The sequence below is a fragment of the Ananas comosus genome, linkage group 21 (assembly GCF_001540865.1).
Source record: "Ananas comosus cultivar F153 linkage group 21, ASM154086v1, whole genome shotgun sequence".
Classification (NCBI taxonomy): domain Eukaryota; kingdom Viridiplantae; phylum Streptophyta; class Magnoliopsida; order Poales; family Bromeliaceae; genus Ananas; species Ananas comosus.
Genome location: NC_033641.1, coordinates 10,152,612 through 10,179,821, shown reverse-complemented (window position 1 = coordinate 10,179,821; position 27,210 = coordinate 10,152,612). Strand labels below are relative to the sequence as shown.

Sequence of the window (27,210 nt, the reverse complement as noted above, 5' to 3'; positions counted from 1 at the left end):
TAACAGAATATTCTGTAACCTGACAGATTTGTTACTTGAGAGAATATTCTATCACTTTCTTAATTAAAAGCAGTTAGTTCTAACATACCTACAAGTGTTACAGTACAAGTAAGGTCTATAATTACCGTCAAGAAAACACCTATGTAACAACCTAAAGAGTAAAAACTAATCTTTTATTATTCAAAAAAAAAAACAGAGAGTTGTCGGAGGAAATGTTCAAGATACTGATGCACATTTACCAGACTCATAAAGGATGGGACACATCGCAGGTTGATAAATAACTCCTTTGTACCTCTAACAAACAATACAACAATCGCCAATTTTGCTTTTCAAACCTAAATAGCCGCAAAGTACTCCTTACTGAGTTTCGGGTCCGGCTTCATCGACTTGTCCCCGGGCTTCCATCCTGCAGGGCAAACCTCATCTGGGTTCTCCTGGACATACTGTAATGCCTGCACGCATAAAAATACAGTTCTTAGCGACCATACAAGTTTTGATGCTATTACTATATAAACAAGTTAACAATCACAAAACTTCAATGCAAAATCCAATTCTGATTCTTGCTGTTAATTTACCTGAAGAGTCCTCATGGTTTCATCGACGCTACGACCAATGGCGAGATTGTTGATAGTAGAGTGCTGAATCACTCCTTCCTTATCAATGACAAACAATCCTCGCAATGCTATACCCTGTCAGATTTAACAGGAAACTGAAGAAAGTCTTTCGATACAGATATTAATCATTCCACATTTCCACTGCAGTAGTTATAGCCAAAAAATTCTAAACCATATGGAATAGAACTTCAGCTAACCAAATAATACTACATAAACAAATTGGCACCTGATCAGGAATCAAGACACCATAAGATTTTGAAATTGATTTTGTCAAGTCAGAAATCAGGGGATACTTCAGATCTCCGAGGCCCCCTGACTTCCTATCAGTTTGAACCCAAGAAAGGTGGGAGAACTGCACAAAGCAAATAGTTACAGTATTATAAGACAGATTACATATCCAGAAGAAAGTAAATCACAAACAAGATGGTATAAGAGATACAAATTTACGTGTTAACACATTTAAATACTCTATACTAATTAGCCTATGTAGCGTATAATCTACAAATTATTCAATAGGTACCATAATATCAGAATCAGAGATACACGTTAAAGACACAAGTTTGGATCCACGTACAAATGATTTCTGCTTTTAACCACTTCTAATTTATTTTTAAATTATAAAAACAAATCATAATTCATCAATGATCATTTCTCACGGCATTTCTCCTGTGCCTTAAATTTTATCAGCAATGCATGAAAGTTAACTTAGGCGGATACATGACATAGCACAACTTGGACACACCAACTCGTCAACTTGGTAATAAACGGATCTATCTGAATACATTCTCATTATGTTTTTAGAAGAAACAGCATTAACATAATGATTTCCTCACTAAAGAAAGCAACTGATCAGTCTTAATTGAAAAGTTTAAATCAACAATCACGGTGGTAATTTAAAGCATATCTTCAATCCAAAGAATTAGCAATATATTATAAAGAACTCGAATATTTAATTTTATGTCAGCAATCACTTAGAAAACTATGTGAACTGGAATAGAAAATTGAGTACTCAAGTATCTTCATTTTCTTTTACAGGATGTAATCGACACCCTTTGGACATACAATGGACGTGCATGATCACGAGGACATGCAGTAGATACACGATGGACGCATGATGAATGACAGGAGGACAAGGGGCACGCAATGCACACATAATAGACACATGTCCATGGAACGTTCAGGTTAGAAATGACAAAAAATTTTAAAGTGTCTATATTCTGCAGTTGATACTTTAGTTTGAAAATAGTAGGCCAAAAGACGAATGAAAGTTTAAAATGGAAAAGAGTAATTTACCACACTGTCAATTGAAACGCCCAGAATTTCTGTGTTAACCTTCTCAAATTCTGCATACCGGTCACTGAAAGCAGTAATCTCTGCACAGAAAATCAAAAACAGAAAAGGGTTAAAAAAAATTGTTCTACACAAACTATCCTGGAAAATTGCCCACCAAAATCAAGATGAATGTCAGTAAATGTGAAGCGTTTACCTGTAGGGCAAACAAATGTGAAGTCCAGTGGGTAGAAAAACAAAATCACATATTTCTTCCCGATATAATCCGAGAGTTTGACCTGTAACAGCATGACCAAAATTATTAAAGACTTTAAATGAATATTTCCAATCAATTATGCTTTAACGGAAGGAATAAAGATAGAGACAACAGAAAATTTCTCAAATTCCTGATAGAATCAACGCATTGCACCATAGTGAAAATTGGCATCCAAAATCTTATCATTTCCTCTTTCCAATCCAATTCTTGAGCAGGCTTCATAAAGTGCTATTTCCTACTTAGTTACACCTAATTTATAAGGGCAGACGTGCCAGATGGACTAATTGATTTTTGGGGGGTCCTTATTTGGGATGTACTTGCCGAAGGCCATAAAAGACAAACACTAAAACTCAATTATTATCTTTTATATTTATTCTACGTCAGGTCACAGGAAATTCCTTGGTGTTTGTCAAATACATCAGCTATTTTAACAGATTATCAAATTAACTAGAAGAATTTAACACAAAATAGATAAAAAGGCAATAGATAAAAAGGATGGAAACAAACACAAGTTAGACAAAGGGTGCATTTTTGCATCAGTAGTAACTCAAAAGAAGTAAATCAAAATGACACTTGTCCTGTCAAAAGGACCAATAGTATTTGAAAAATAGATATAAGTGGTGTGATTCACTGATTTACTATAATATATCACAAAGTCATTCTTCTTTGAGAGCATTACAAGAGTAAGCTGGAAACTGCATTGCACAATATCTTACAGGATACTTCGAAGCGTCAAACAAAGAGAGAAGAGTTAGCAACAACTACATTTACAGCGCCTATCACTCCAAAAAAAAAAAAGAATAGAACTATGGATAACAGTGACTAAGGGCAAAATTACATTTCAGCATTCAATATCACACATAGTTGAAAGCAGAAGAGAAAGCAAAAGACAGCAAAAACAAAGGACTTCAAATCAAAAGCCGCTACTATCAATTGCTATACCTTGATGAATTCCTGATCGAAAACTGCTTCCGCCTCGAAATCTGGTGCTTTATTTCCAACCAATGGCAAATCACTCTACAAAAGCCATATACTCAGTGAACATTTCATAGAAACCAAGGGACCGCATACGAAATAACACTTAGACACCGTTTATAGACGAATTCGACTATTTGTGGACTCGAATATGCAAAATCTACTAAGCATGATCGTAGGTAACCAAATAAGAACTGCATCCGCACATATTTTGGAAAAATAAGCAAATAGGATAAGAAATATAAGGCTAACAAAGCACAAAGCATTCAACCACAACGAAGTGCGATAAATGTAGCTAGGAGAAGAACAATACCCCGTTCAAAGCATTCACGACGAAGCTTCTCTTCGCCGATCTCGGAGCGGAGACCGATGGAGCAGGGCGCGGGTGGAAACCCTTCCGAAGGCCGTGGAAGCTCCTCGGAACTGCTAGGGTTTTGGGAACGGACACGGGAGCGGGGGGGAGCGACGCCATGGGAGAGGAGTTGGAGGAGAGGGTTCTTGGGTTGGAGGAGGAGACGATGGAGGAGAACGCGCAAGCCATGGCCATGGCGACGGAGGTGAGCTCCCTCTCTCTCTCTCTCTCTCTCTCTCTCTCTCGCTTCGGTCACGGAGTGTGGTGTGGATAAGAGGAGAGAGGGTTTTGGGGACGGGGATTGGGTGAAATGGGGATCAGGGTTTTTAAATAGGGGATGATCGGAGCCACACGATCCGGTATCGAGCGGGAGCGTATATTCGTACGTATAGCGTAAACAATGGCTTTACACTTTACCGTACAACGTATTATACGGGTCCAAATTTAAATGGTAGGGATTTTTATTTTTTGATTTTGATTATATATTTGCTACATTTGCTGAATGAAGAAGCATTAATCTTTAGCATGCTCTTTTTGGAATCATAATTGGGCTATTTTATACATTAGAAAAAGCAATAGGATGTATTGTCAAAAAATAATTAGATTAAATAGTAAGTTTAGAATAACTTTTGTAGGGCTACATCAGTTGCAACATAAGTAAAAAAAAAAAACTACTATTCTATACTTTTTTCCCGTAAATAATCATAACAATTAGAATATACGAGACCTACACGCAATTAATAATAATCGGGCTTAAGTATTTTGGTCCGGTGGTTTGGATCCAACGAGTTATTATTGCTAGCGGGTCATGTTGTTTACAATTCGTATTAAAGTCGGATACTAGCTGGAGGAGTCACCTCTTAAACCGTGGGAGCCATCTCTAAAATCTCACATTGTCTGGTAATTCTGACCAGTTTCTGTGATATAGTTTGGACCCAACTTGAACCCGTAAGATCCACCTCTAGAATCTCACATTGCCTTACAATTCTGGTATGTATTTGTGATCTAATCCCACATCGAATGTGAAAATAATTCTAATTGGAATATATGAAGCCTACGAGCAATAATAACCAGGTTTTACCATTTTGGGCCGGTGGTTTGGGTTCAACGAGTTATTATTGTTAGCGGGTCGGGCCGTTACAATTAGTATCAAAGCCGAATGTTAGTTGGAGGAGCCACCTCTAGAATCTCATATCGACTGGTAATTCTGGTCAAGTCTACCATATCGGGTGGAAAAATAATTCTCATTAAAATATATGAGGCATACATCGGGTGGAAAAGTAATTCTCATTAAAATATATGCGGTATACATGCTAGTAATAATAGGCATTTTTTCTCAAAAAAAAAAAAAGGCATTTTGAATCAGTGGTTTGTACCTAACGAATTATTATTGCTAGCGGGTTGACCCATTACATGTTATTTGCTCATTAGTCACTCGTATTGGAATTCCTATAAAATTTATATATATATTTTTTGGGTTAGAATTGCTAAACTTGTTAGATAATTTTGTATGTATTTAGTTTGTGTGATTGAAATACATATGAAGTAATTTGAACTTGTTGGTAGCCGTACGTTCTGATCTTTGACCTGGTCAAAGATCTCCCTCGGAAATGATGCAGGGTGCGGAACGACTATGATTAATGACCCTCGAAGTTTGCGTCCATCGACTAGATCAAGCGATTTGGCTGTTGAAGGATCGAATCAGCCGAGTTTCAAAACCTCTACTATGGAATCGGTTCGACTGGATGAGCCGAATATATGGATTGCACAAAAACTAGGGTTGGCCAAAGAGCCGAATGGATGAAAACACAGTGATTGATCACCTTAAAAAGCCAAAAAACTTTAAATATCTTTGAAATTAACTTGAGGAAGAGTACATGGATCGAGTGTGCCTGAGGACATACAGACTCGGTTGATTTAGTTTACTTCTACTCCTAGAGAAAAACAATAAAGGCTGGAAAGTAAAATGTTACAAGTAAACTACTCATAAGAAATGCGAAGAAATTGTAAAGAAAATAAAGATGGTCTTCTGTTTACGGAGAAAAGACTCTTTTTTAAGGTGTTATTGGCCTATTTATAGATCGCCCTTGTTAATCAGTTATTGTATATTCATGATCGGCCACTACCCCTATTTTCTCGGGCTATTTTCAGCCGATCGGAACCGCTTGTAATTGCTCGCGGTTACTGTAACTTCCCTTAATTTGCACAGTGGTTTGTTTAAAAATTCTTCCGCTGCTCCTGGTGCACTACAACATTACTATTCTTAAATAAAGTTGAGTGGAGTACCGGTGTACCACGTGTCCGCACCTTATTGGCCCAACAGAACTAAAATATTGGAAGAGGTTGCGCAGCATAAATACTTTCAAATCACATTTAGTGCCATTGCAGTTTTGAGAAATGGAGTTCATAAGAAGGTTTTTGAGAAATTTTGTCTCAAAAAACAAATGAGAAAATGAAGTTTATAGGAAAAGTCAATTTTCATCAAGTTAATAATCCTTTCTCACCGACCGTTCCTAGAACAAGTGGCAAAGGGCTTGGTGGTTAGTACCCGAAACCCAAGTTCGAATCCTAGTTGATCCACATTTTCAGTTAAGTTTATTTTTAAATAAAATAAACGAAGCGGGTAGCGTGCTATCTATTTCNTCCTTTTTATGTTGATTTATTATAAATGTTCCAAAGTTCTTTACACAGGATAAAAAGTAATAAAAAATAATATAAAAAAAACCAATTGGTGAAAATCACTTTCGCTTATAGAATATGTATAGAACTATTGTTGTACGAGTTACATTAAAACAAAGCAATGCTACAATTTCTATTTAATTCCAATGCTACTAGTATTATGTTAAACTAAGCAAAAATAAGTGAGATTTTTACCATACATGAATTTACGAATCCAAAATTTTTTTGACATTTCCATTTCTTATGTCCTATTTTTTTTTTTAACCATACGAGTAAACTTAAAAATTACGTAATGTACGAACAAATACAGTACTGGTCCGGACCATTATGGGGCAAATTGAGCAAATTGCTAAATGTGGTCCGGACCAGCATTGGGTCGGATCCGAGCAATTATGCGGCCAAAAAACGACAACATACGGTCACGGAGTTACGATGGCCGCAGAAACCATCCGTGCGTACAGTGCGGTCCAATTGCGAGTTAACACCCCCACGGTCACGTGACACCGAGAACGTGGCGCGTCGCCGCACGTGCCCCCCGACCCGACGAGGGCGAAAAGCGCCCGCCAAATCCGACGGCGTGGGCGAGCCCTGGGCCCACTCCCCCATTAAAAAAATATTCCATGCACCGCGTGTATCAAAATCGAATAGGCCGCAATAAATATTTAGTGTATCAAGGATTAATTTGATACTATAAGAACTATCAACCACTATTAGCACAAAAATGTTGGAGCGAAATCATATATAGAGATATGTTACTCAGCTTTTTATCACATCGTAAAAATTAATTTTAAATGAATTGGTATGATTTGTGTAATATGTTATTATTTGTAAAAAAAAAAATTGAATAATTTTTAATTGTGCCTTTTCTATTGCATATAATTTATTTTATCTGCAATTTTAAATAAAAGTTATGATCAAGAGTGTCATTCCATGGGCATTGTTTCAAAAATTATAACATAATCGTAAAAAAAAAATTATATTATAAAAAAAAATGTTAAATTTGAAAAGAAAAAAAATATTCTTTCTGATTTTAGCATGCTAATTATGACTCCCGAAAGTCGGGAATGTACAGTACAATTTTTTTAAAAATATATTTAAAATCTAAAATTTATAGTTTATAAATTTTTGATATTATGAAATGTAATTAAACTCTAAATCTTTTAGGCATTTTTGATAGAGATTTATTAATAGTATACTATAATAAATGTACGGGTACACCGGGTTCATGTGACATTTCCGCGGGTATTAGGGTTTCCTCCAAAAAAATCGTGAGCAAACGACGATCCAAAGCGCGGGCATCGGCGATTCGAACCCCATAAGCCGAGCGATTTGAGCGGTTGGTCTCCAGTCCGGGTCACAGGTCGGAGGATCCGACCCGTTAATATTTAGCATCCGACAGAAAATAAATAAATAAATAAAAACCCCTCGAACGAAAAAAAGAAAAAAAAATCCCCCCCAACATTTCTTAATGTCATCGTCGTCCAATCGCCGGCGACCACGTAGCGTGGTTCGTTAATTTACGGGGGAAATTTCTAATTTCGTTTTTCCGCCATTTTTAATATATAATTGTTTTTTTTTTTAATTTATTTATTTCTAATATTACACTCGCACGCCCCTTCCCTCCATATCTATCCGAAGTCCGAACTATAATTTCCCTCCCTTCCCTCGTTTTCTGCTCTCTCCGCTTTTTTAACCTCCTCACTCCTCTTCGCCTCTCTCTCCTCTTCCTCCTCCTCCTCCCCCAAAATCCCCAGATCCCGGATCGAAACCCTAGCCTCCGCCGCCGATCCCCGCGCGGCGGCGACGCCCCCCCGAGATCCCCTTCCCCGATCGGAGCTCCTCCGCGGATCCCACGCCGATTCCGATCCGAATCGAGGGTTTGGGCCCCGGATTTCGCCATCGATCGGGGTTTTGATCGGGTTTTTGGGGCTCGATCGGAAGATCGGGGGGTTCCAGGTGAGATTTTGGGTCTCGATTGCTCGGATTTGATGTCCGGTGGGGGCCGAGCAGCTGGGAACCAGCAATCGGGGCAGAAGATCTTCCAGCCGCTGCGGCGGCACCTCCCGTTCCCGTCGGCCAGGCCGCCGTTCCCTGCGCCGGACGAGTACCACCGCTTCTCCGCCGCCGATGGCCGCCGCGTCGCCGCCGCCGCCGACGACATGGCCGAGGCCGTGGTTATTAAGACTCCCGTGAGTTCCGTGTCGTGGCTTGTGCGTTTTAGTCTGTTGTGCTAAGACTGGAGACACGATCTCGTTTGATTGAGGGTTTGTGTGGTTTAGCTCTTTCCGATGCTTATTTTATCGTTCGATGGTAGTAGAAATGGTTGCTTTGGTGAGAAATTGCTTGGTTTGAAGGGTCGGCTTTTGGTTTCGAAGTGTTTGTGCTGTTTTTTGCCGTATCTTTTGTTGCCCTTTCTAGATCCTAATTTTTTTGCTGCTGTTGGAGATGAGCTAAAATGTCTCTCTTCCATTTACGGATCTTTTGCTTGTTAGTGATTTTATCAGCCTAAATCAAAGGGCTTCTACAGTGTTGGGAGCTAAGCTCAATGGTAGGATCTCGCGATTGTTTACTGGGATACTAAATTGAGGATTTTGCTTAGGTCGGATCTTTCTTTTTTAGGTTAATCAGTTGATGCTCGGCAGCCTAAAGGACGATAACACTAGGACAAGCTATTTGATAGGTTATTTATTGAGGGGAAAGAGTTCTAAGTTACTTACCTACTTCCGTTCTGCAGTAATTTTTTTTTTTTTTCCTTCTGTCAAAGCCCTTTTCCAGATCCCTTTTTCGCTCTCATAATGCCACTCCAAGGTCGTATACTTTTTGCTGCACAGCTTTTCTCTTCTTGTCTCCACTAAGTGATCATAACAGTTTCCACTAATAATTTGGGATAACCTGTTTGATTTTCTTGATTTCTTATCAAATTTGTGATTCTCTACACATATTATGACACTTCAGCAGAAAAGCATGCTAACTTGTATATAGTTGAACATGTGGTTTCTCTTGAAGTTGCACATGTAACTACTTCTGTAGAGGCCATGGCTCCTGACAGAGAAAGGTCATGCCACCCGTAGAGTTGATTGGTGGAGAAATATTTCTCTAGTTGTTTGCTAGTTCGGATTCAAGCCATGGTGTATGTTAATCAGTGGTTGCCTGTGGTGATGGCTTTTATGAGTTGAAAGGAATTGAAATTAGAGGTTTGGATTTTAAAGGTAATGGATCTACATTCTTCTTCCTACAATGTAAACTCTATGAGTTATCTCTCTCTCTCTCTCTCTCTCTCTCTCTCTCTCTCTATATATATATATATATATATATATGTATGTATGTATGTATGTATGTATATGTGTGTGTGTGTGTGTGTGTGTTGACAGTTAGATCCATTATTATCATTATTATCTAGGTTTGTGTGAAAAATGTGCATTTCATATCTAGTAAATCAGAGTGCAGATCACTTTATTGAGAGGAACCGTTTGGAATGTCGCAACCATATTGCACTGCTCTCCTTCTAGGTTGAAAGATCATTATAAGCAAAATTTGCGCATGTGTTCTCATAACCAATTTAGCCGTTTCTTCTTTAGAATTGTCTTATACCTCATGTTATATGACTCATTCGAAAAAGAATAAAGATTTGTTTAATCATCATAGAAGTTTGAATGCAAGGGGATGCCTTGGATCAGACATGTTTTTATTAATTTTTCGGTGTCCATCACAGTGTAATCTGGAATTTAACTGAAATCATGTGAAAGATGTAACTCAGAAGTTTTACCTTACTAGATGTACACTAAGCTACTGGATTTTTTTTTTTTGAACTGAACAGGATTTATAAATATTTTCTTTATGTCGCTGTTAATGTTGAAATTTAGTAGTCTTTTTTGTGGTGGGTTGTCACCAAAATGGCGGACTCCTGCTATATTTACTATGGTTTTTTCTGGTCAATGAGAAAGTTTGATGACTGCTCTTGCTTCTTTTCTCATTTTTCTGGAACTTTTTGTGGTAAGTAGATGGCCTCAATCATTCTCCCAGCCTGTGGTCTAAGGCTGTGTGTGGTTGTGCTATACTGGTGCTTTAAAGTTATATAACAATCAGATCCTTATTGTTGGCAGAGATTGAACGTATATAACCCCTACTGAAACACATACATAGATGTCTTACTGACCATATTGCTCTTGGTGATGATCTTTTCTGTGCAGTTGAAACGAAAAGCTGATCAGGAAGAAAATGAAGCTGCTGAATCGAGTGAGTGGACAACTAGTCCAGGATATGCTGAAGCAGTTAGCAGTCCACTTCTTACTCCAGTATCTGGAAAAGGTGGTAGAGTGCATGGCAAGTCAAAGGCTCCAAAATACAATAAAGCTGGGCCTCATACCCCTATGTCAAATGCTGGTGAATACTGGCCTTCTGATCTTTATTTATCACTTCTGTCTTTTTTTATGAGGAAAGGCTTATTTGTTAAACAGCTCCTGCTTGCTTTATGAGCTTTTACATATGTTTATCCATGTAAAATCATCTTTTACATGTATACCCTAGTAAAATTTTAATATCTGTATAGACTCCTCAAATGTGTAGTTTCTTGGAAAAAAATACTCCCATGTGAAGGTGGGAAGGATACAATTCACTTGAAAAGGTTGGTTTCTACTAACAAATTTTTTTTTGAATGGGTGCATTTTTGTCAGTACTGGAAACATATGTAGAATTTAAGTTCTGATATGTCTAGAATTTAAGCTTTAATATGTGAACTTTAAGTTTCTGAAGGGCACAAAGACGCTCAATTTTTGCAAGGATATATCAATAACGAGATAATTTTGCAGAGTATATAGGTTGTGTGTGTGTGTGTGTGTGTGTGTGTGTGTGCGCGCTTTATGTTAGACTAAAAGCTGTATCTTTTTGTCTTTCCAGGTTCCCCTTCTAGCAATCCTCTCACACCAGTCGGTACCTGTCGTTATGACAGCTCTCTAGGTAACTACAACACTCTTAGCCTTATGACTCCAATCAGTTGTAGTGTATCTTCGACTCTGGGAAAGTTCAGCAGCTCTAGAGATGAAGAGCCTATATGAAGATTTACTGTCTTGTCATACTTAATTTTACATTGTAATGCTTTGTAGGACTATTGACAAAAAAGTTCATCAATTTGCTTAAGCATGCACAAGATGGCATCCTTGATTTGAATAAAGCTGCAGAGACATTGGAGGTTAGCTGGTCATTACTAACATAGTTATGTGAAATGCTATTCTTTCGGCAAAGTTTAGTCAATTACTTCGGATCTTTCAGGTGCAAAAGAGGCGAATATATGACATAACAAATGTTCTTGAAGGGATCGGGCTGATTGAAAAGAAACTCAAGAACAGAATCCGTTGGAAGTAATTTTACTTTTTTATCTTTTATATCGCCGATATTTCCTCCTTTCTGCTTGTCCTTTTAACAGTTAAAAATTTATTACTCCCAGGGGGCTAGATGACTCAAGACCAGAAGTTAACAATGATTTCTCAATATTACAGGTATAGTGCTTCTGTGCAATTTTTTCCTTTTGTCTGTTGTCAAAGTCATTATTCTTTAACCACTTTTCTGAAGAGCTAACCTGTTTGTTTTATTTATAACTTTTGCCTGAAAGAGAATGGCTAAAACTAAGTTCTTAGCTTTTTTTTTGTTTTGTTCTTTTTTTTTCTCAGGAGGAAGTTGAAAATCTTACCTTGCAGGAGCAGAACGTAGATGAGCGCATAAGGTTGGCCATTGGTCAAAACCTGTAGAACTGTTGTTTTCTTTGCTTTGTACGGTAATCCTCTGAAACATTAGGTTCTGTGCAGTGAAATGCGAGAGAAGTTAAGGGAGCTCACAGAAGACGATAATAATCAAAAGTAATTGTGTTTCCTATTTTTCCTTCTGAGAAGAAAAATAATTGTATTTTTCATGCTTGTATTTGTGCTAAGTTATTTCAGTTAGCGAATCATGCTTACTTTGAATTTCCAATATCATCCATACATATAGGTGGCTTTATGTCACGGAGGATGACATTAAAGGACTGCCCTGCTTTCAGGTATGGTTAATCTTATTCGATCTACCATAATTTCTAGTAGAATCAAGTTTTCACCGCAATAAAGTAGTACAAGGATCGATATCTCCTTTACTTAATTGCAGAATGAAACCCTAATTGCAATAAAAGCACCTCATGGCACTACGCTGGAAGTCCCGGATCCTGACGAGGTAAGAGTGAAGTGAGAGTTGAAACATTGCAGAAGATTTAAAGTATCATAACAATGCTTATTGTACTTCACTATTGTGACAATTTGAGCCGTTTGGAATTTATCCTCCCTCTGCATGCAGGCTGGTGACTATTTGCAGAGAAGATACAGAATTGTCCTAAGAAGTACTATGGGTCCAATAGATGTTTACCTTGTTAGGTAATGCGGTCTTCTTCTCCTCAAATGCTGTAAATAATTTCTAATGGGAAATTTACTACGTCGTTCATTCTGAATTGTATTGTTTGTTTTCACCTTTTGAGCTCCATCTTTTTACTATTTTCAGTCAATTTGAGGAGAAGTTTGAGGAGATGAGTGGTGTGGAGACTCCCCCAAGGAATACGCAGATGCCAAATTCAAGGCCTGCTGAAAGCTGTAAAGCAGTGGTAGCTGCAGAGAGTAGCAGAGGTAAGGAGACAGAACTAAATGTTCAAGATGGTCAGAGGATTGCCCTGGACATAAATGCCTCACAGGATTATCTGGGAGGAATGACAAAGATTGTTCCTTCAGATGATGATGTAAGTTCTTTTCTACAGTGCAAATTGTCAAAGAGTATTCCACCGATCACTCACGATTCGTTGTGGTATCATTCAATGTTTGAGACACCATTGGTCATGGAACTTACTGTAAAGTCTCATTTAGGTAGCGGAAGTTTAATTTATTGCTATTACGTAACTGAACTTCAGTTTTTATTTCAACAAGGTCACTCTATCATACTCCGATAAAATCCTCTGAGGGATGGATGATTTGGATATGGATTCAGCTACCATGTCGTATCAAAGAGTTGAAATGATGCTGATTTAGCTGATTGTTATTTATCGAAGATAATGTGGAGGGTAAATTAAATAGCCTTGAGATGACATGGCAATTAAATTCTTGGCAACATGATCTCTGCATTATCCTTTTGAGATACCACTATTATCAAATCAGCCTCTCAGTCATCGCTCTATTATATATATATATATATATTTTTGAGAAATTAAACTTAGGTGGAAGAAGTGGCCCTATTCAATAGAAATTGAAGTTCACTGACTTAATTGCAACAAAAGAAAGTTCAACGACCTAAATTAAATTGCATCGCATGATGAGTTCGGTGATCAATTGTGTAATTTACTCCTAATATTTTGTTGGTTGGTGAACATATCCAATTGTGTAATTTACTCCTATTATCTCGTTGGTTGGCGCACACATTCCCTGTATACTATGAGTAACAATTATCACTTAGGAAGGATTGTCGCATTTCATCACCTCTATTTTAAGAGTTTGCTCTAGCCTCAAGAACATGCTTCTGATAGATCTTCATCCAGTAGTAGTAAATTTTCATTACAAATAAATTTGTCTAAACTGCAATCCAAAAGTTGCATTGAATTGAGGTGTTGCACATGCTTCATCATGCAAATAATTTTCCTGGGATATAGCCGCTTAGTACTGGTGTAAACATATTCTTATAATGATTTGTTTCATTAAATTGCAGACCGATGCTGACTACTGGCTTTTATCGGATTCTGTGGCTAGCATTACTGAGATATGGAAAACAGCACGTATCCTTCAAGACATTCATCATCATTTTCTTCATTCTATGCTTTCTACCAAGGTTAAAATGCAGATAACCTCTTGAATGTATTGCAATCTGCCCTGTACCCCTCTCAACAATCAAAACCTAGAAATAAACCCTTACATTTTATAAATGCTAGCAGTTTAATCCCTTGTGAATACAGAGAGGGGGGAGTGCAAATCGTGACAAATTGTGATATGTTTAGGAGGATCGTCGACATTTTAACCTTCTACATATTATTTTAGTTTTTGTGCATGCAACCGTGAGTACTTGACTCGAATCAACAGCTGAACAGCAAATTGATGAGATAGATAGATTCAGCATGGACGAGTACTTCGCAGGCGAGGTTAGTACACCCCGGCCCCAAAATCAGCAAGAGTCTGGCGTAATTGACGCCCCCTCCAATACAGATGCAACACAAAGATAAACGCGGAGATTGTTCAAGCTGAATACTGTAGGTAAAAATCAGAGCTGCTGCTTTCTTTTTTTAATTGGAGGAATGAAGTGTTCATCAAGTTCACTAAAACTAAATGACACATAAGTAAACAAGCAAATGATTGTCCGAAGCAACAACATAGTACTTAAGATGAGGGGGATGTTGCATGATAGATGTTGTATATCTCTTTTAAGTGCAACAACTTTGGGTCGGAAATTATATACCGAAGAGTGGCATAAGCGGCATGGAGAAAGCGAATATGGAGCATCCTTTTTTGAGTTCTTGAAATCTGGAAGGCAGACTCATCCTCAGCGAGTTGCGTGATCTAAATAACTCGAACATGAGAATGGTTTTTAGCTACTTATTCTACATATCAAGTAAATTGATGGGCCATATAGATATATTTTTTCAGAAAATATGATGTTTCTCCTGTTATTGAACTACAAATATTTGAAATCCAATGTATCCGTTGCTTGTGAGAGTTATGATGAACTATAAAACGTATGTGATCTATAGCTATTGCGTTGTCAATCATAAAACACCAACAGGTCTGAGTTTCACTTTGGTCCCTGGCTTTAATCTTGAGGTATTAGACATCGCAAAGTTTGTTATGATGTTTTCTACTTACGGACTATTGAAAACTTGGATTTCATTTTGCTGTTGGAGGGTTTGCATTAAAGCATAGGCAATAATGACTAATGAGTCGTCTACATAATTTTGGTGACAAATCTTTTGCTAGAAATCAACTTCTCCGAATATCAATTGGCGAATTTTTGTCGGAAAATGAATCTTCAGAGTTCAGTATGTTAGTAAAAGTAATATCTATTCATCTTGTTAATATACACAACACAAAACATAACATGAATCTACATGTCTACTCATAAAATCTCTACTTCACATATAAACACACAAGGAAAAGAAGGCGAGCAAGGAGATCAAAATGGGTGGCGTTTCAAGTGCACATCGAGAGAGAGAAGTAATCAGTGATCACTTCTCCTCTGATTTGGCTCTCTTCTTTCCGATCCAACTCGCGACGATCGGAGTGAGCGCCACTGTCGGAGGGAACCTGATCGGCGACGCCGCCTTGTGCGCAGCGTAGGCCAACGCAAACGTCCCCACCTTCCCTCCGGTCTCGTCCGTCACAATTCCGACCTGCCTCAAGCAACATTGGAAAGCCTTACTGTTAAATACATATCCCCTTCACCTTGTAGCGAAAAGATCAAAATGTATTGAGATCCTTCCTGAGGTTTTGCTCGTTCCAACTTAAACTTGTTTTCATCAGATATTCTTGTTAGTTGAAAGGGACAAGATCATTAAATTAAATGAATCGTCACTAAATTCAATAAAAATTTTCGATTCCTCGACGCTAAGTAACTCAATTCAAAATAAACATAAGCTGAAAAATGGTAACTTCAAAAAATATATATATATATATATATATAGACATAGAGGTCTACTTGTAGGATCTCCATCCATTAATTTTACCTTAAAAAAATAAATAGAAAAAGAATAATCTCAAACAAAACCTAAAGAATCAGCTCCATATTATTACATACCTTATTTAGCAGGGCTTGCACATCAATCCCAGCACTAATCAAAATGTAGCAGAGGGCGAAAGAGATAAGAGAGAGGGTTATTGAAGTAGCCAAATAAGCTCCCCCATACTTAGCTAAAAGTTCCTTTGCTTGATCCCCTTTGGACTTCTCTTTCCCTTCTCCATCTCCTCCTCCTCCTCCTCTCTCCTTAGAACTAAATATCTACAACCCAAAAAGACACCAAATCCACATTTTCACAAACAATTGTATTCGCAAAATATTTAATTACTACTACTACCAAAAAAGATCAATTTAGTAGGAAACAATAAATAACATTTTACAGAAAAAGACGAGTATATATGGTGACTCTACTGTAACGGTGCTCGAATTTCAAAGCAGCTTGAAGTTTGAACTAGACAATATAATCGCCGAAAAAGTTGGTGCATAATTTTTTATTTTTATTTTTATTTTTATTTTTCTAACACATTCGTTCAAGTGCACCATAAAAATTAGATAAATCACAAGTTCCTAACATGTGCGCTAATAACCATGGGAGCAAATGTACATTATCTGAATTATTTTGAATCGACAATACAATTTTTTAAAATTTTGATTTTACTATCTACCCATTCAATTCGTTTAATTTTAATCCATCACAAAAAAAAATTTAACTTCAATATTTAAACTAATTATTTATTTTAATAAATTTTTTATTTTAAAAACTACATAATTTATAAGGAGGATAAATAAAACATTCAAATTTTGAATTTTAAAACAGCTTTGGATAAATCAAATCAAACAAATTTTACTACAAAAACAATATAACGAAAGGGATAATACGGATTAAGAACATGAAATACCGCGTACTAAACTAATTAAATAACTAGTGCACAATAATTCTATATTTTTTTCCAAATTTCGTAATAATACCTTCCACAGCCCAAATTCGAGCCCGTACTTCTCGGTGATCTCCTCGGGCGACGAGGAGGAGCTCTTCAACTCCTCTTTCGTTTCCTGCACGGCCCGAATCTTAAAGCGGCTCCGGGGTGGACGGACGGTGGGGAGCGAGGGTTTGAGTTGGGTTTGGAGGAGTTGGTCGCGTTTCGTGGGCGGGAGCGTGGAGAGTAACAGAGCCGCTGCGGCCATTGAAGAGAGAGAGAGAGAGAGAGAGAGAGAGAGAGACGAAGAAGACGATAGGATTTGGGGGGGATTTATAGTGGGCCACGTGGATCGTAACTGGGCCGTGTGTTCTCGGCCCATGAATCGTGCGGTGGAGATTTGGCGTTTTTGGCTCTGATGGTGAGAAATGGACGTGTGGATGTGGAGGACGTAAGGGTGTACGTTTGGTTTTGGAGTGGAATTGGGTCTTGGGCCTTCTTGGGCCTAAAAGTATTGGGAGGGACCTGGGCCCTCCATGATCTGTGAGGCAAGAGGAAGAGACACGTGGCACCAGCGCAAGCTGCCACGTATATTAACAAAAATCGTTTTTTAGCTACAGATCCTTGAATAATTTAATAAGCAATATTATCTTTACACCTACATATAGAATATAATAAATTTTATATTTTTATCAAATTATTTTTAAATATTAAAAATTAAATTTTTTTAAAAAATTCTTTGTTAACATACCTAATCCGAAACTAATCTCTTAATTTGACAATTCTAGTCCCTCCCTAAACATATTAGGATTCTTACTCAATATCTTAGTGAAAGAATTATCTATAAACATATTATCTCCTCCTAAAACGTAGGACAAGTTTAGTACTTCTCCAACTTTAGATATACTACTACTACTCCCTTTATCTAATCTCGTCACATATATATATATACATGCATACTATACCAAACTACATACATTATATACGTACGAAACTCTTCCTACGTAAACTCTTTCCACCTCTCTCTCTCTCTCTCTCTCTACAATGCTAGACACAAGGCACCGGGAACCGCCGCGGCTCTGCTGCATGTGCGGCGGCCACGACGACGCAATGCCGAGGCCGCTTCGCTTCCCCACGGCCTACGGCGGTGACAACAGATTCGAGCTCCGGCGGTGCAACTCCGAGGAGGGCTACGTCAGCCTCCGCGACATCGTCGGATCGCCAGAGTATGCCGCGGCCGCCGCCTCTGCAGGAAGGATGGCGATACGGGACCCCCTCGTGAAGCACGCCGCCCGCACATACCTCCAGCTCTTGCCGCCGCATCCTCCCCGCCGTCGCTGCTGCGGTCGCGGCCGGAGCCTCGTCCGCCGCTTCTTCGCCGCCCTTCCGCTCCTCTTCCGTGGCTGCGCTATGGATCCACTCCGCTGCTTCGGCTGCTTCCGCGGCCATTCAATGAATGTATAGTCCCTGTACTCGATCTTGTAGCCGGAGGAGATTAATACGTAATGTAAAATCTATATATATCACGTCATTCGGACATTATGGACACTATACATGCATTTTATCCTACTAATTTCGCACATTTAATTTAATTTTATTTCGAATTTCACAACATTGGAACTCTAACAAGTCGTGATACATATCCAAGCAAAAAAAGAAAGAGAGCGAAGAACAGTAACTGAACAAACTGCAGTTCATCTGTGGCATTACTATCTCGGTATTCACATTGGTTTCAATCTTCTACTATCTTCTTCTTTTTTTTTCTTTTTTTTCTTTTTTTTTCACTTTAGTAGATTTTTGTAATCTTTTTTCTAATACTTGTATGGCGGTCGCCGTTGTTTGGGACGGCCGGCGTGGGGATCGGCGGCGGCCACATCGTCGGCTGTGGAGCCCAGTGTGTCGTAGGCCGTCGATGAGTGCTTGGTCGCCACGGGGCTCGATGCCGACCGTTTGCTCCTTGAGAAGAAGCTCTGTGAGATTGAGATGCAGCAGCATATGTGAAGTTAGTAGAGAGCAAGTACAAGTTTTTGGCTCACAGCATTCTATTCATGCGCAGCAACCGCTACAACGGTTTCTTTGCTTTTGAACTCACATGGATGTTATTAAATTTTGAACTTGGGAATCTACATTACAGAAGCAGCTTTAGTAATAAAACAATGTTTTTCGATATATATCCTTAGTAGCCAAACTCTCTGTTTCAATTGCAGTTAGTTTATCGTAAAATCTTTTCCTATGGAAAACAAAGAAGAATCAGATCTAATCTAACCATTTAGTTTGGTCCATGCACACCTATCTTACGCTACATAAATTGCGCATGCTAGTTCAGAAGCAAACTAACCAGCAGGGATTTAAAAATTGAAATTAAAATTACCTCAGAGCGCGAAACTCGCGAACCCTGAGAGACCACATAGTTGAGTGCCTCGAGGAAGAGAGTGGTTCCTTTGTCGCTGAAATTCTTAATGTAGAACATGATGAGCTGCCCTGACTTAGCCCTCAAATGCCGCAGTCTCTGCTCAATGTCTGGTTCGTACTGCATCACCAATGGTCGCAGGAACGTCTCGTAGACCAGATCAGATCCCTGATGGAAAAAAGGAATCGCATTAAAATCAGTAAGTTGGTCGATGCATGCTCGGTCTATGGTCGAGTTTAGCTGGGGTTACCTTTGTCTTTGGATACCATAAGTACACAAAGAAGGCGAGCTTCACCTCTCCATACATCGGCACCCTTTCATAGAAAATAAGGGGAACATAACGGTAATGCTTTTGATGAGAGAAAACGAGCATTAAGAAGTTGAATTATTGTTACTCATTACCATGAAACAACTGTGTCTGCAAGTTTCTCGATGACTGTCACAATTGCTACTATGATCCTGAAATTCAATGTTATGGTCAGAATGTTTCAATATATATAGTGATTTTATCCAATCTCAGAGCTATCAAAATGAAAACTGATATAATGAGTCTATAATTAAGTCATCCACCGGACTAGGTAATATTAAAGTGGTACACATGTTCTCAGAGCTGGCCATTCAAAAGTCCTCACTAGTACAAGGATGTGAAGAAGAGCGTGGTTTACATTCATATGAAGTTCATTACTCCCGCTAGAGTCACCTTCAATCAAAATTCTTAAACTTATGTTATTAAAAGAGACAGGAACATGAAAGCTAAATCTAAATACTTACATTCATAGAACAGCTGTGACATAGCAGAGAAAATAATCAAGTATTTATATATTTGTCAAGCAGTGACATTGCAGTAAGCATATCAGCATCTTATGCTTGCTTTTCTTTCCGATCTACCTACCAATTATGTCAACTTACAATAGTGATTTCTCTATCCGATTAAAAATCAGCAATAAGCGAACCTAATCTCCATTTACTTCTCTGTCTCTCATTAGTGAACTACAAATCTAGCTAACTGTTAAACTATAGAGAAACAGAGTTATTTTGAAACCTTAATCGGGGTTTAACATGTTGAACTCATCGCAAAGCCTTAGTCTAATCTAATAACTTTTTCCTAAAATGTGTCAACGTGTGAGTTCAATGAAAAATCTTATTAGATACTAAACAGAAGCCCTTGTGAACCTATTTTACATCGAAGTTCAATGAAAAAGGGCAAACACACATTGTCTGAAATGCTTATTGAAAGCAACCTATGTTACTATGATGGCTTTACTCTCCATGCTCTAATTTGTGCCCAAGCATAGAGGCTAGTGTTCAGAATCGCTTCTCTCCAATTTTAGGCTTTTCTTTAAACATAAGTGGGGCACTTGTTGATAGTAACTGATAGACCAATTCTATTGAAGTGTACAAGGGCTAGTCGCCTAATTGAATACAACAAGGAAAACAAAGAAAAAGTAATAAAAAAATGGACACAAAATTTTAATTACCTGCTTTCAATACAATATTTTGTCCTCACTGAACTGGAAAAATCTAAACAAGCTTTTATTGCCTAAAAAACTCATACTGCATTGTAGTTTAAATAATTGATAAGTATGCATTGCACCAACCATTATTGACAATGACCTGGGATGAGGACATTATTGCTCACAAACTTCGATTTTCTAGTTCCCTAACATGTTATTTCTACTTATTAGCCATCGGAGATGCAAATAACTAACCTTAAGAGACCTAATTAGAAGCGATTTTAACAACTCGAAGGCATCAGGAGCCACGACGGAGAAGGGTTTGATCCGACCTAGTTCAATCCCAACCTCTCAGATGAGACTCAATAATCCCATCGAAACAAGATTATCCAATTTGATAATCCGAGAGTCTTACATCTCACAACTTGCCTCTAAGTTGCTAAATTCTTCTATTTTCGCAACATCTCTATCATATTTTATCCTATCCATTCGAATCCTGGTTTCCAAACAGCTCCCTAGGAAACAAAATAAAAATTCAGCCTGTGCTTAAGCCAATACATCATGTGCAATATCCTCAACTTGTTATACTCTTTGAACCCTCTAATTGGATTTGTACATGTGATGGAATTGGTCCTGAATGTGTACAAACGATATCAAGTGGTCTCAACAAGGCAAACAAAGAGAGATTTAATAGGACCTGTCTCCTCTATAAATTGACTAGTCCCCACTAATTAAAAAAATAATAATAGAAATTTAGTAGAATATATCAAACAATTCATGCATGGCCCCCCCAAGTTAAGCCCATCAAAATTGACTTCTTCATTTAAGCATATCATCAAGCACATCTCATCCCATTCCTTATTCAACAAATCTCCAACAAAATTTAATGCTCACAGAGCTCATTTAACATCTCCTCCTTTTGATCTAAATATGTTTGATTATTAAATTCATAAAACTCAGCAATCAGTAAAACTAAACCAATCACAAACTATAATGAACTCAAAAAACCTAAAACAGAGACCCAAAAAATCCCTTTTTTTCCAATTAAAGGAGGAAATGGATTCAAATTCTCGATTACCAATACTGGCACCAAAATCGGAGCTGTTGGATCTCGCCGGGCCGCTGCTCCACCATCTTGAAGCACTCAAACGCCGGAAACGCATACCCGAACAAAACCCTACAACACACACACATCAAACAACAAATCAATGAAGAGACCATAAGATCAACACCAAAACAAAGAGATCGAGAGCAAAAAGAGGCCTTACACAAGTATTTTGGTAAGGACTTCCCCCAACATCTTCGAAAATTAGGGTTCCTTAGCAGGGGAAGCTTCTGATTCCTCTTCTTCTTCTTCTTATTGAGGATTGAGTCCGTGTACACCTCTCTCCTTACATATATATATATATATATATATATATGTATATATCCCTCCTCCTCCACTATGTGTATATATCTATATATAGAATTGCTTCTTCCTTTAGCTTTTTTCTATTTGGGAATTAGGGTTTTGAGCTTCGTCAATGGCGATTTAGAGAGAGAGAGAGAGAGAGGCGACTAAGCGCGAAATTTAGACGCAATGAAGAAGAGGAAAATGATGCGTCTCGTGGGGTAAGTGGATTACCGATTATGCCCTCAGTCGTTTAGCAATAAGGATGCGGGAATACGAGGGGTTCGCGAGGGTATATTTGTCATTTCACATTTTGGCAGTTACCGGTGCAAGATCCCAAAGCCGGTTCGTTTTGCCACGTCGGATGGTGAACTCGGTCCACGTCTGAACCGGGACGGCGCAGGCAATAGTTTCTCTGAGCCGTGGACCGGGTCTATATCCGGTTTAGCTGAGGGAGCGGTGGTTGGTGAGCGAAAGAATATTAGTTAAGCAACCTTAAAAAAAAAGATAAAGCTGTAAAATGATAGAATAATTAAATATTTGAGAAACTAATAAGTTAATATAATTGATGTTTATTTTTTTTAAAAAAAGATTTATTAGTTGGTGTTGGGATGTGAATATAATTGTTTCTTTAATGAATTGGTCTTGGATTGGATTAAGAAAATATTAGAAATAAATAGAGACCTGCTACACTGTAAGCTATTTTGAAATAAACCTCTCAAATTCTAGTTTTTTAATTATTATGTTAAAATTTAAATCCAATTTAATGACTATATTATTTAGTAACTATCGATTTATCTCATTTTTTTTTGTAATCCTAGTACTCCTCATAAAAGAAAAAGGGTGCCCCCTTAATTTTTTTTATTTTTTATTTTTTTGAGTGAACTATATGGTAAGATCTATAAATGCATAAAAAAAAATGTGCCATGTTGATCATAGGAATGTTATTAAATAGAAAAATTATACGAGACAAGGTTCCTCTAACATTTCCACATATGAACAACTAAATTGTTTCTCTACGTTGAGGATACCCTACCTACCATGAGGGAAAGTGATATCATGGCCAATTAAGTTTAATTTATTTGTCCTTTTTTTTTCAAAAAATAATAAATGCATTTGACCTTAGCAACAATACAAATCTGAGCTTAAATTTAATTAGTTTAAGTTCCAGTTTTTACAGTAAATAGTGTAGGAACTCAGAAATGTGGTGATATTGTTTATTTCTAAAATTTCAAGCTATCAAAAATGTGTTTTAAATATCTGGACTCGTCGGCGAGCTCCAGGTTAACCGGGTTGGTAGCCTGCTGGTGGGTAATTTGGAAAGTCAGAAATGCCATGATTTTTAGGAATTCCCAGCCGGACCCTATCCTTGCCGTTAACAAGATCAAACAGCTGACGTATCTTTGGGAGCATTTTTTTCTCAACTAATCGGCGGCTTGTTGGTAACCGTTAATCGACAGTAATATCCTAAACCCTAAACTGTANTTTTTTTTTTTCGCCCTCACCATGAGGCCATGTTGCCTCACCCCTGTAGCTGAGTTCATCATTTTAATGAATGAAGCGGGTAGCGTGCTACTTTTTTCTCAAAAAAAAAAAAAAAAAAAAAACATCTGAACTCGTCAAACTCAACCCAGTTAAAATACTTACGGGCCGAGCCCTCAAAAAAAATAAAAAGATAGTTTATTGGCCCATGCAGGTCTCGAACCTGCGACCTTCGCGTTATTAGCACGACGCTCTAACCAACTGAGCTAATAGGCCAATTTACATTAATTTATGTTGTAATTAGTACAAGTGTAAATATTTTTGAAAAAAAAGTCTATGAATTGGTGAATTGAATTAGGTGAGAGAAGTAAATTGTGATACCCAATAATTTTAGGATTATATGCAAGTAGTTCCACTTGTGACTTGTGGTTCCCTTGAACCTAGGGCAACAAAAGTGAGAGAAAGCTCTGGCCATCACAAATATGACAATTCAACAAATTGAGAAATAGATAGTAAAAGTTTTGTTGCTTTTTGGCTAAATAGGAAAAGTAAAACGGTAGATAAGGAAAATTGGTTTAGTTTTAATATTAGGCCTTGTTTGAAAATATGTTGCTCAAATATATTAGCTTCACCGTTTATAAGTTCCGTAAAAAGAAAAAAAAAGAAAAGAAAAGCTAAGCATGCTCTTTTCGCTGATATACGAAATAGTGATGAAATCACTGTCGAAGAGATATCAAAGTAGAAAAAGCGCTAAACGTCTTTTGAATAAATAAAACCTTAAACTGATCTTCTTCTTTGCCATATGATGCTTGAAATAAAAAATAATCTTTTTTTTTAAAAAAATTAGCCTTGAACTGATCTCAGTGTTGTTTTGTGATTGGAAAACATTAATTTAAAATGTAAGATACTGGCCTTTTTTATATCATATGTAAAAAGTGTTACTGCATAAGCCAAAATAAATAAGCTTGAAACCAAGCATGATATGTCCATCCCAACTTACATGTATGTATGTTTTCCAGAAAAAGATGCTTTTTGATAGTGAAAGATTAAACCCATTTATTTTCGTTTGCAAAATATTTTATCCCATTCAAAGAGATGGACCTTTTGAAAAGTTAATTTGTCAAAGCATCTTTGTAGATGCTCATTTTCTCTTTCCCATTAACCATTAGAGTTTCTCATTGAGTGGGCAATTTTTTTTTTTTTCTTTCTGGATCAATTATTAGCTGTGCTTAGATTCCCTACAACTAAGAATTAGTTAGGCAACTGTAAAAATTTAAAACAAAAAATTTATATTTAAATTCTATAATTTTTTACTCTGTTTTCTAGTGTCTAATTCAAATCCAAAAAAAAAATAATTTGATGTGAAAAAAAAGGCTAAAATACATAAAACTCCCTTGTCAAAACCCGATTTTTTATTTTCCCCCCTTGTTATTTAAAAACTTACACTTTGCTCCATTTTAAAATGAAAAATATTTACTCCACCATTTACCATTAGTAATCCGTTAGGGTTCGTTTATAAAATATTATTATATATTTTTTATGTTAAAAATGCTCTCAGTCTTCTATCCTATGAACATGGTGAGAGGTAAAATGGTGAGAGGCAAAATAATCATTTTGTCATCACAGTTCACACCGTAGCCCCTGATGAACATTTTTTATTTTACAAGGGGGCAAAGTGTATGTTTTTAAATGACAGAAAGGAAAAGTAAAAAATCGAATTTTGACAGGAAAGCTTTCTGTAATTTAGCCAAAAAAAAAAATCCACTACCACCACTTTAATTTTTCTAGCTCAAACTCATCTCTACCATATTCTCCTTCTTACTTAAACCCACCACCTCTCCGTCCCTCCTACCTTCTTTGTCACCCTTCGTCGTGACAACTCAACACGAAAAATTCACCGGAGGCGGGGAGGGCGGCGGCGGAGGATGCTGCGGAGGTGAAGAGGGGCTTAGATGACGGAGTGGTTGGGGAGGGCGACGGCCGTGACAGAGGGTACCGGGGAGGTGGAGGGCGCTCGGTTGACGGAGTGGGAGAGCTCGTGAGTATCGGCAGTGGAATCTAGGGGAAGGAGGTGGTGGAGGATGTAGGAAGCAAGAAAAAAGAGCTATAATGAGTTCTCTGGAAAAAAAAAAAAAAAAAGATCTATAAAATTTCAATTTATTATAAGATAAAAACATATGAATTTTCTACTCCCAGAATTATCCTGGCCTAAACGAACAGTAAACACACACTCTCTCACTCTCCTTATCTGTATAAAGAAAATAATACATTAACTCCAGAGTTGTGTTTTCGTGTACCCAATCACAAGGTGCCACGTAGCACGGGTGGGTGCCAAACATGGCGCAACCGGAGCTTCAAAGAATTTTCCTTCCGCAGTAGGCGGTCCATTGACTCGTCTTCTCTCTTCTAAAATATTTACATCATCAATTCATCATCACGCCCCCCCCGCCCCCCACTTTCTCTCCTGATCCCCCAAATTGGCCTCTTCATTATTATTTTCTCTCTCTCTCTCTCTCTCTAACACCTCCTTCCTCATCCCTTCCCCCCAACCCCAACCCCAACGAAGAAGAAGAGAAGAGAAGAGAAGAGAAGAGAGAGAAAGAGTACAAGAGTACAAGATCTGTACATCTCTCTGTCTTTATATATATAGAAGACCCTCTCTCTCTCTCTCTCTCTCTCTCTCTCTAGACCGGGTGGTGCAGTAGGGATCGAGAGGCACATGGACCCAGCAGCAGCAGCAGCACAGCCAGGATAGTCCTCCCGCGTACCGGAGTGCGAAACCGTCCCGCGGCTGGAGTCTGCAGGCCCCCCGCCCCTCCCCTCTCAAGGTCAGCAAGGACTCCTACAAGATCGCCAAAAAGCCCCCTCTCTTCCCCAACCCCCACCCCTATCTCCCTCTCCCTCCTCCTCACCAACATCAACAACATCAACACCAACAACCTCTCCAATTCCAAATCCAAAGCCAAATCCAAAACCAACACCATCATCGATCGCCCGTGATCATCTACGCCGTGTCGCCCAAGGTCATCCACACCACCCCCTCCGACTTCATGTCCCTCGTCCAGCGCCTCACCGGCAACTCCCTCGACACTTCTTCTTCCTCTTCTTATTCCTCCACCGCAGCAGCAGCAGCTCCGTCGACGACTGCAGCAGCAGCAGCAGAAGCAGAAGCCACCACGACCCTCCTCCTCTCGCCCGCCGCCGCCGCCGCAGCGTCTCCGCGGCCGCTGCATCATCGGCAGCAATATATGTTGCAGCAGCAGCAGGACGAGGGGGGTGCGGACGTCGAATTGCTGACGGGGCGGACGGCGGCGGCGGGGGGGATGGGGACGAACTCGTCGTCCTGCTTCTTCCCCGGAATCCTGTCGCCGGGGCCGGCGTCGCTGCAGCCGATATCGCCGAGCTTGTTCCTGGCGTCGCCCTCGCTGGGCTTCGACCCCAGCGTGCTCGGCTACCTCGGCGACCTCAGCCCCGTCCTCAGCGGCATGGTGCTCGCCAGCCCCGGAAACAGCCAGCACCTGCTCTCCACCCCCACCATCCCCTCCCCAGGTGCCTTCTGGGATCTCCTCAATCACTTCCCCGATCCCTTTTAGCCCCTGCCTGCCTCCTCCCTACATCTACCTTCTCATTTTCTTCGCTCTCTCTTTCTCTCTCTTTTCCTCCTGATATAA

At 38.6% G+C, this 27,210-nt stretch overlaps 5 protein-coding genes and 1 non-coding gene across 7 annotated transcripts; 2 read left to right on the top strand and 4 right to left on the bottom strand.

Annotated features, from left to right (window-relative positions):
* On the bottom strand, positions 145-3,798 carry LOC109726685 (2-Cys peroxiredoxin BAS1, chloroplastic). The gene is made up of 7 exons (XM_020256444.1): positions 3,449-3,798; positions 3,103-3,177; positions 2,101-2,182; positions 1,908-1,987; positions 841-966; positions 576-689; positions 145-452 (listed from the first exon to the last, which is right to left on the bottom strand). Exons 1-7 carry the CDS (start codon positions 3,680-3,682, stop codon positions 336-338), a joined length of 828 nt encoding a protein of 275 aa, XP_020112033.1. The 5' UTR covers positions 3,683-3,798; the 3' UTR covers positions 145-335.
* LOC109726278 (transcription factor E2FA-like) lies at positions 7,804-14,954 on the top strand. 2 transcript variants are annotated; one of them, XM_020255791.1, is made up of 14 exons: positions 7,804-8,355; positions 10,357-10,549; positions 11,063-11,122; positions 11,269-11,354; positions 11,435-11,523; positions 11,610-11,661; positions 11,833-11,885; positions 11,968-12,018; positions 12,149-12,197; positions 12,299-12,364; positions 12,485-12,561; positions 12,686-12,917; positions 13,874-13,940; positions 14,242-14,954. In XM_020255791.1, exons 1-14 carry the CDS (start codon positions 8,155-8,157, stop codon positions 14,379-14,381), a joined length of 1,416 nt encoding a protein of 471 aa, XP_020111380.1. In that variant the 5' UTR covers positions 7,804-8,154; the 3' UTR covers positions 14,382-14,954. The 2 variants fall into 2 exon arrangements, with proteins under 2 accessions (XP_020111380.1, XP_020111381.1); XM_020255792.1 differs by lacking the exon at positions 7,804-8,355 and adding an exon at positions 8,368-9,375.
* Positions 15,161-17,110, bottom strand: LOC109726280. The gene is made up of 3 exons (XM_020255793.1): positions 16,856-17,110; positions 15,947-16,147; positions 15,161-15,542 (listed from the first exon to the last, which is right to left on the bottom strand). Exons 1-3 carry the CDS (start codon positions 17,069-17,071, stop codon positions 15,378-15,380), a joined length of 582 nt encoding a protein of 193 aa, XP_020111382.1. The 5' UTR covers positions 17,072-17,110; the 3' UTR covers positions 15,161-15,377.
* Positions 18,577-22,259, bottom strand: LOC109726281 (putative HVA22-like protein g). Its single transcript, XM_020255794.1, has 6 exons — positions 21,936-22,259; positions 21,746-21,844; positions 19,616-19,672; positions 19,464-19,527; positions 19,175-19,381; positions 18,577-18,773 (listed from the first exon to the last, which is right to left on the bottom strand). The coding sequence occupies exons 1-6, from the start codon at positions 21,965-21,967 to the stop codon at positions 18,615-18,617; spliced, it is 618 nt and encodes a 205-aa protein (XP_020111383.1). The 5' UTR covers positions 21,968-22,259; the 3' UTR covers positions 18,577-18,614.
* TRNAI-AAU lies at positions 23,742-23,815 on the bottom strand. Its single transcript has one exon. It is a non-coding gene; the product is annotated as a tRNA-Ile (tRNA).
* Positions 26,281-27,199, top strand: LOC109726363 (protein MKS1-like; the record flags this gene model as incomplete). Its single annotated transcript, XM_020255900.1, has 1 exon — positions 26,281-27,199. A coding segment is annotated over one exon (852 nt), but the record flags the coding sequence as incomplete, so codon positions are not given.

Coding starts and splice junctions, on each gene's coding strand:
- LOC109726685 (XM_020256444.1), bottom strand. CDS start 3,682: ATGGCCATGGCTTGCGCGTTCTCCTCCATCGTCTCCTCCTCCAACCCA. Junction 1,988..2,100: donor CACATTTGTTTGCCCTACAG/GTAAACGCTTCA, acceptor TTTTCTGTGCAG/AGATTACTGCTTTCAGTGAC. Junction 690..840: donor GTGTCTTGATTCCTGATCAG/GTGCCAATTTGT, acceptor TAAATCTGACAG/GGTATAGCATTGCGAGGATT.
- LOC109726278 (XM_020255791.1), top strand. CDS start 8,155: ATGTCCGGTGGGGGCCGAGCAGCTGGGAACCAGCAATCGGGGCAGAAG. Junction 10,550..11,062: donor TACCCCTATGTCAAATGCTG/GTGAATACTGGC, acceptor TTGTCTTTCCAG/GTTCCCCTTCTAGCAATCCT. Junction 11,524..11,609: donor AAGAACAGAATCCGTTGGAA/GTAATTTTACTT, acceptor TATTACTCCCAG/GGGGCTAGATGACTCAAGAC.
- LOC109726280 (XM_020255793.1), bottom strand. CDS start 17,071: ATGGCCGCAGCGGCTCTGTTACTCTCCACGCTCCCGCCCACGAAACGC. Junction 16,148..16,855: donor TCGAATTTGGGCTGTGGAAG/GTATTATTACGA, acceptor TTTGGGTTGTAG/ATATTTAGTTCTAAGGAGAG. Junction 15,543..15,946: donor TGCAAGCCCTGCTAAATAAG/GTATGTAATAAT, acceptor TGCTTGAGGCAG/GTCGGAATTGTGACGGACGA.
- LOC109726281 (XM_020255794.1), bottom strand. CDS start 21,967: ATGTTGGGGGAAGTCCTTACCAAAATACTTGT. Junction 21,845..21,935: donor GTCCTTACCAAAATACTTGT/GTAAGGCCTCTT, acceptor TGTGTGTTGTAG/GGTTTTGTTCGGGTATGCGT. Junction 18,774..19,174: donor CGCGAGTTTCGCGCTCTGAG/GTAATTTTAATT, acceptor TCAATCTCACAG/AGCTTCTTCTCAAGGAGCAA.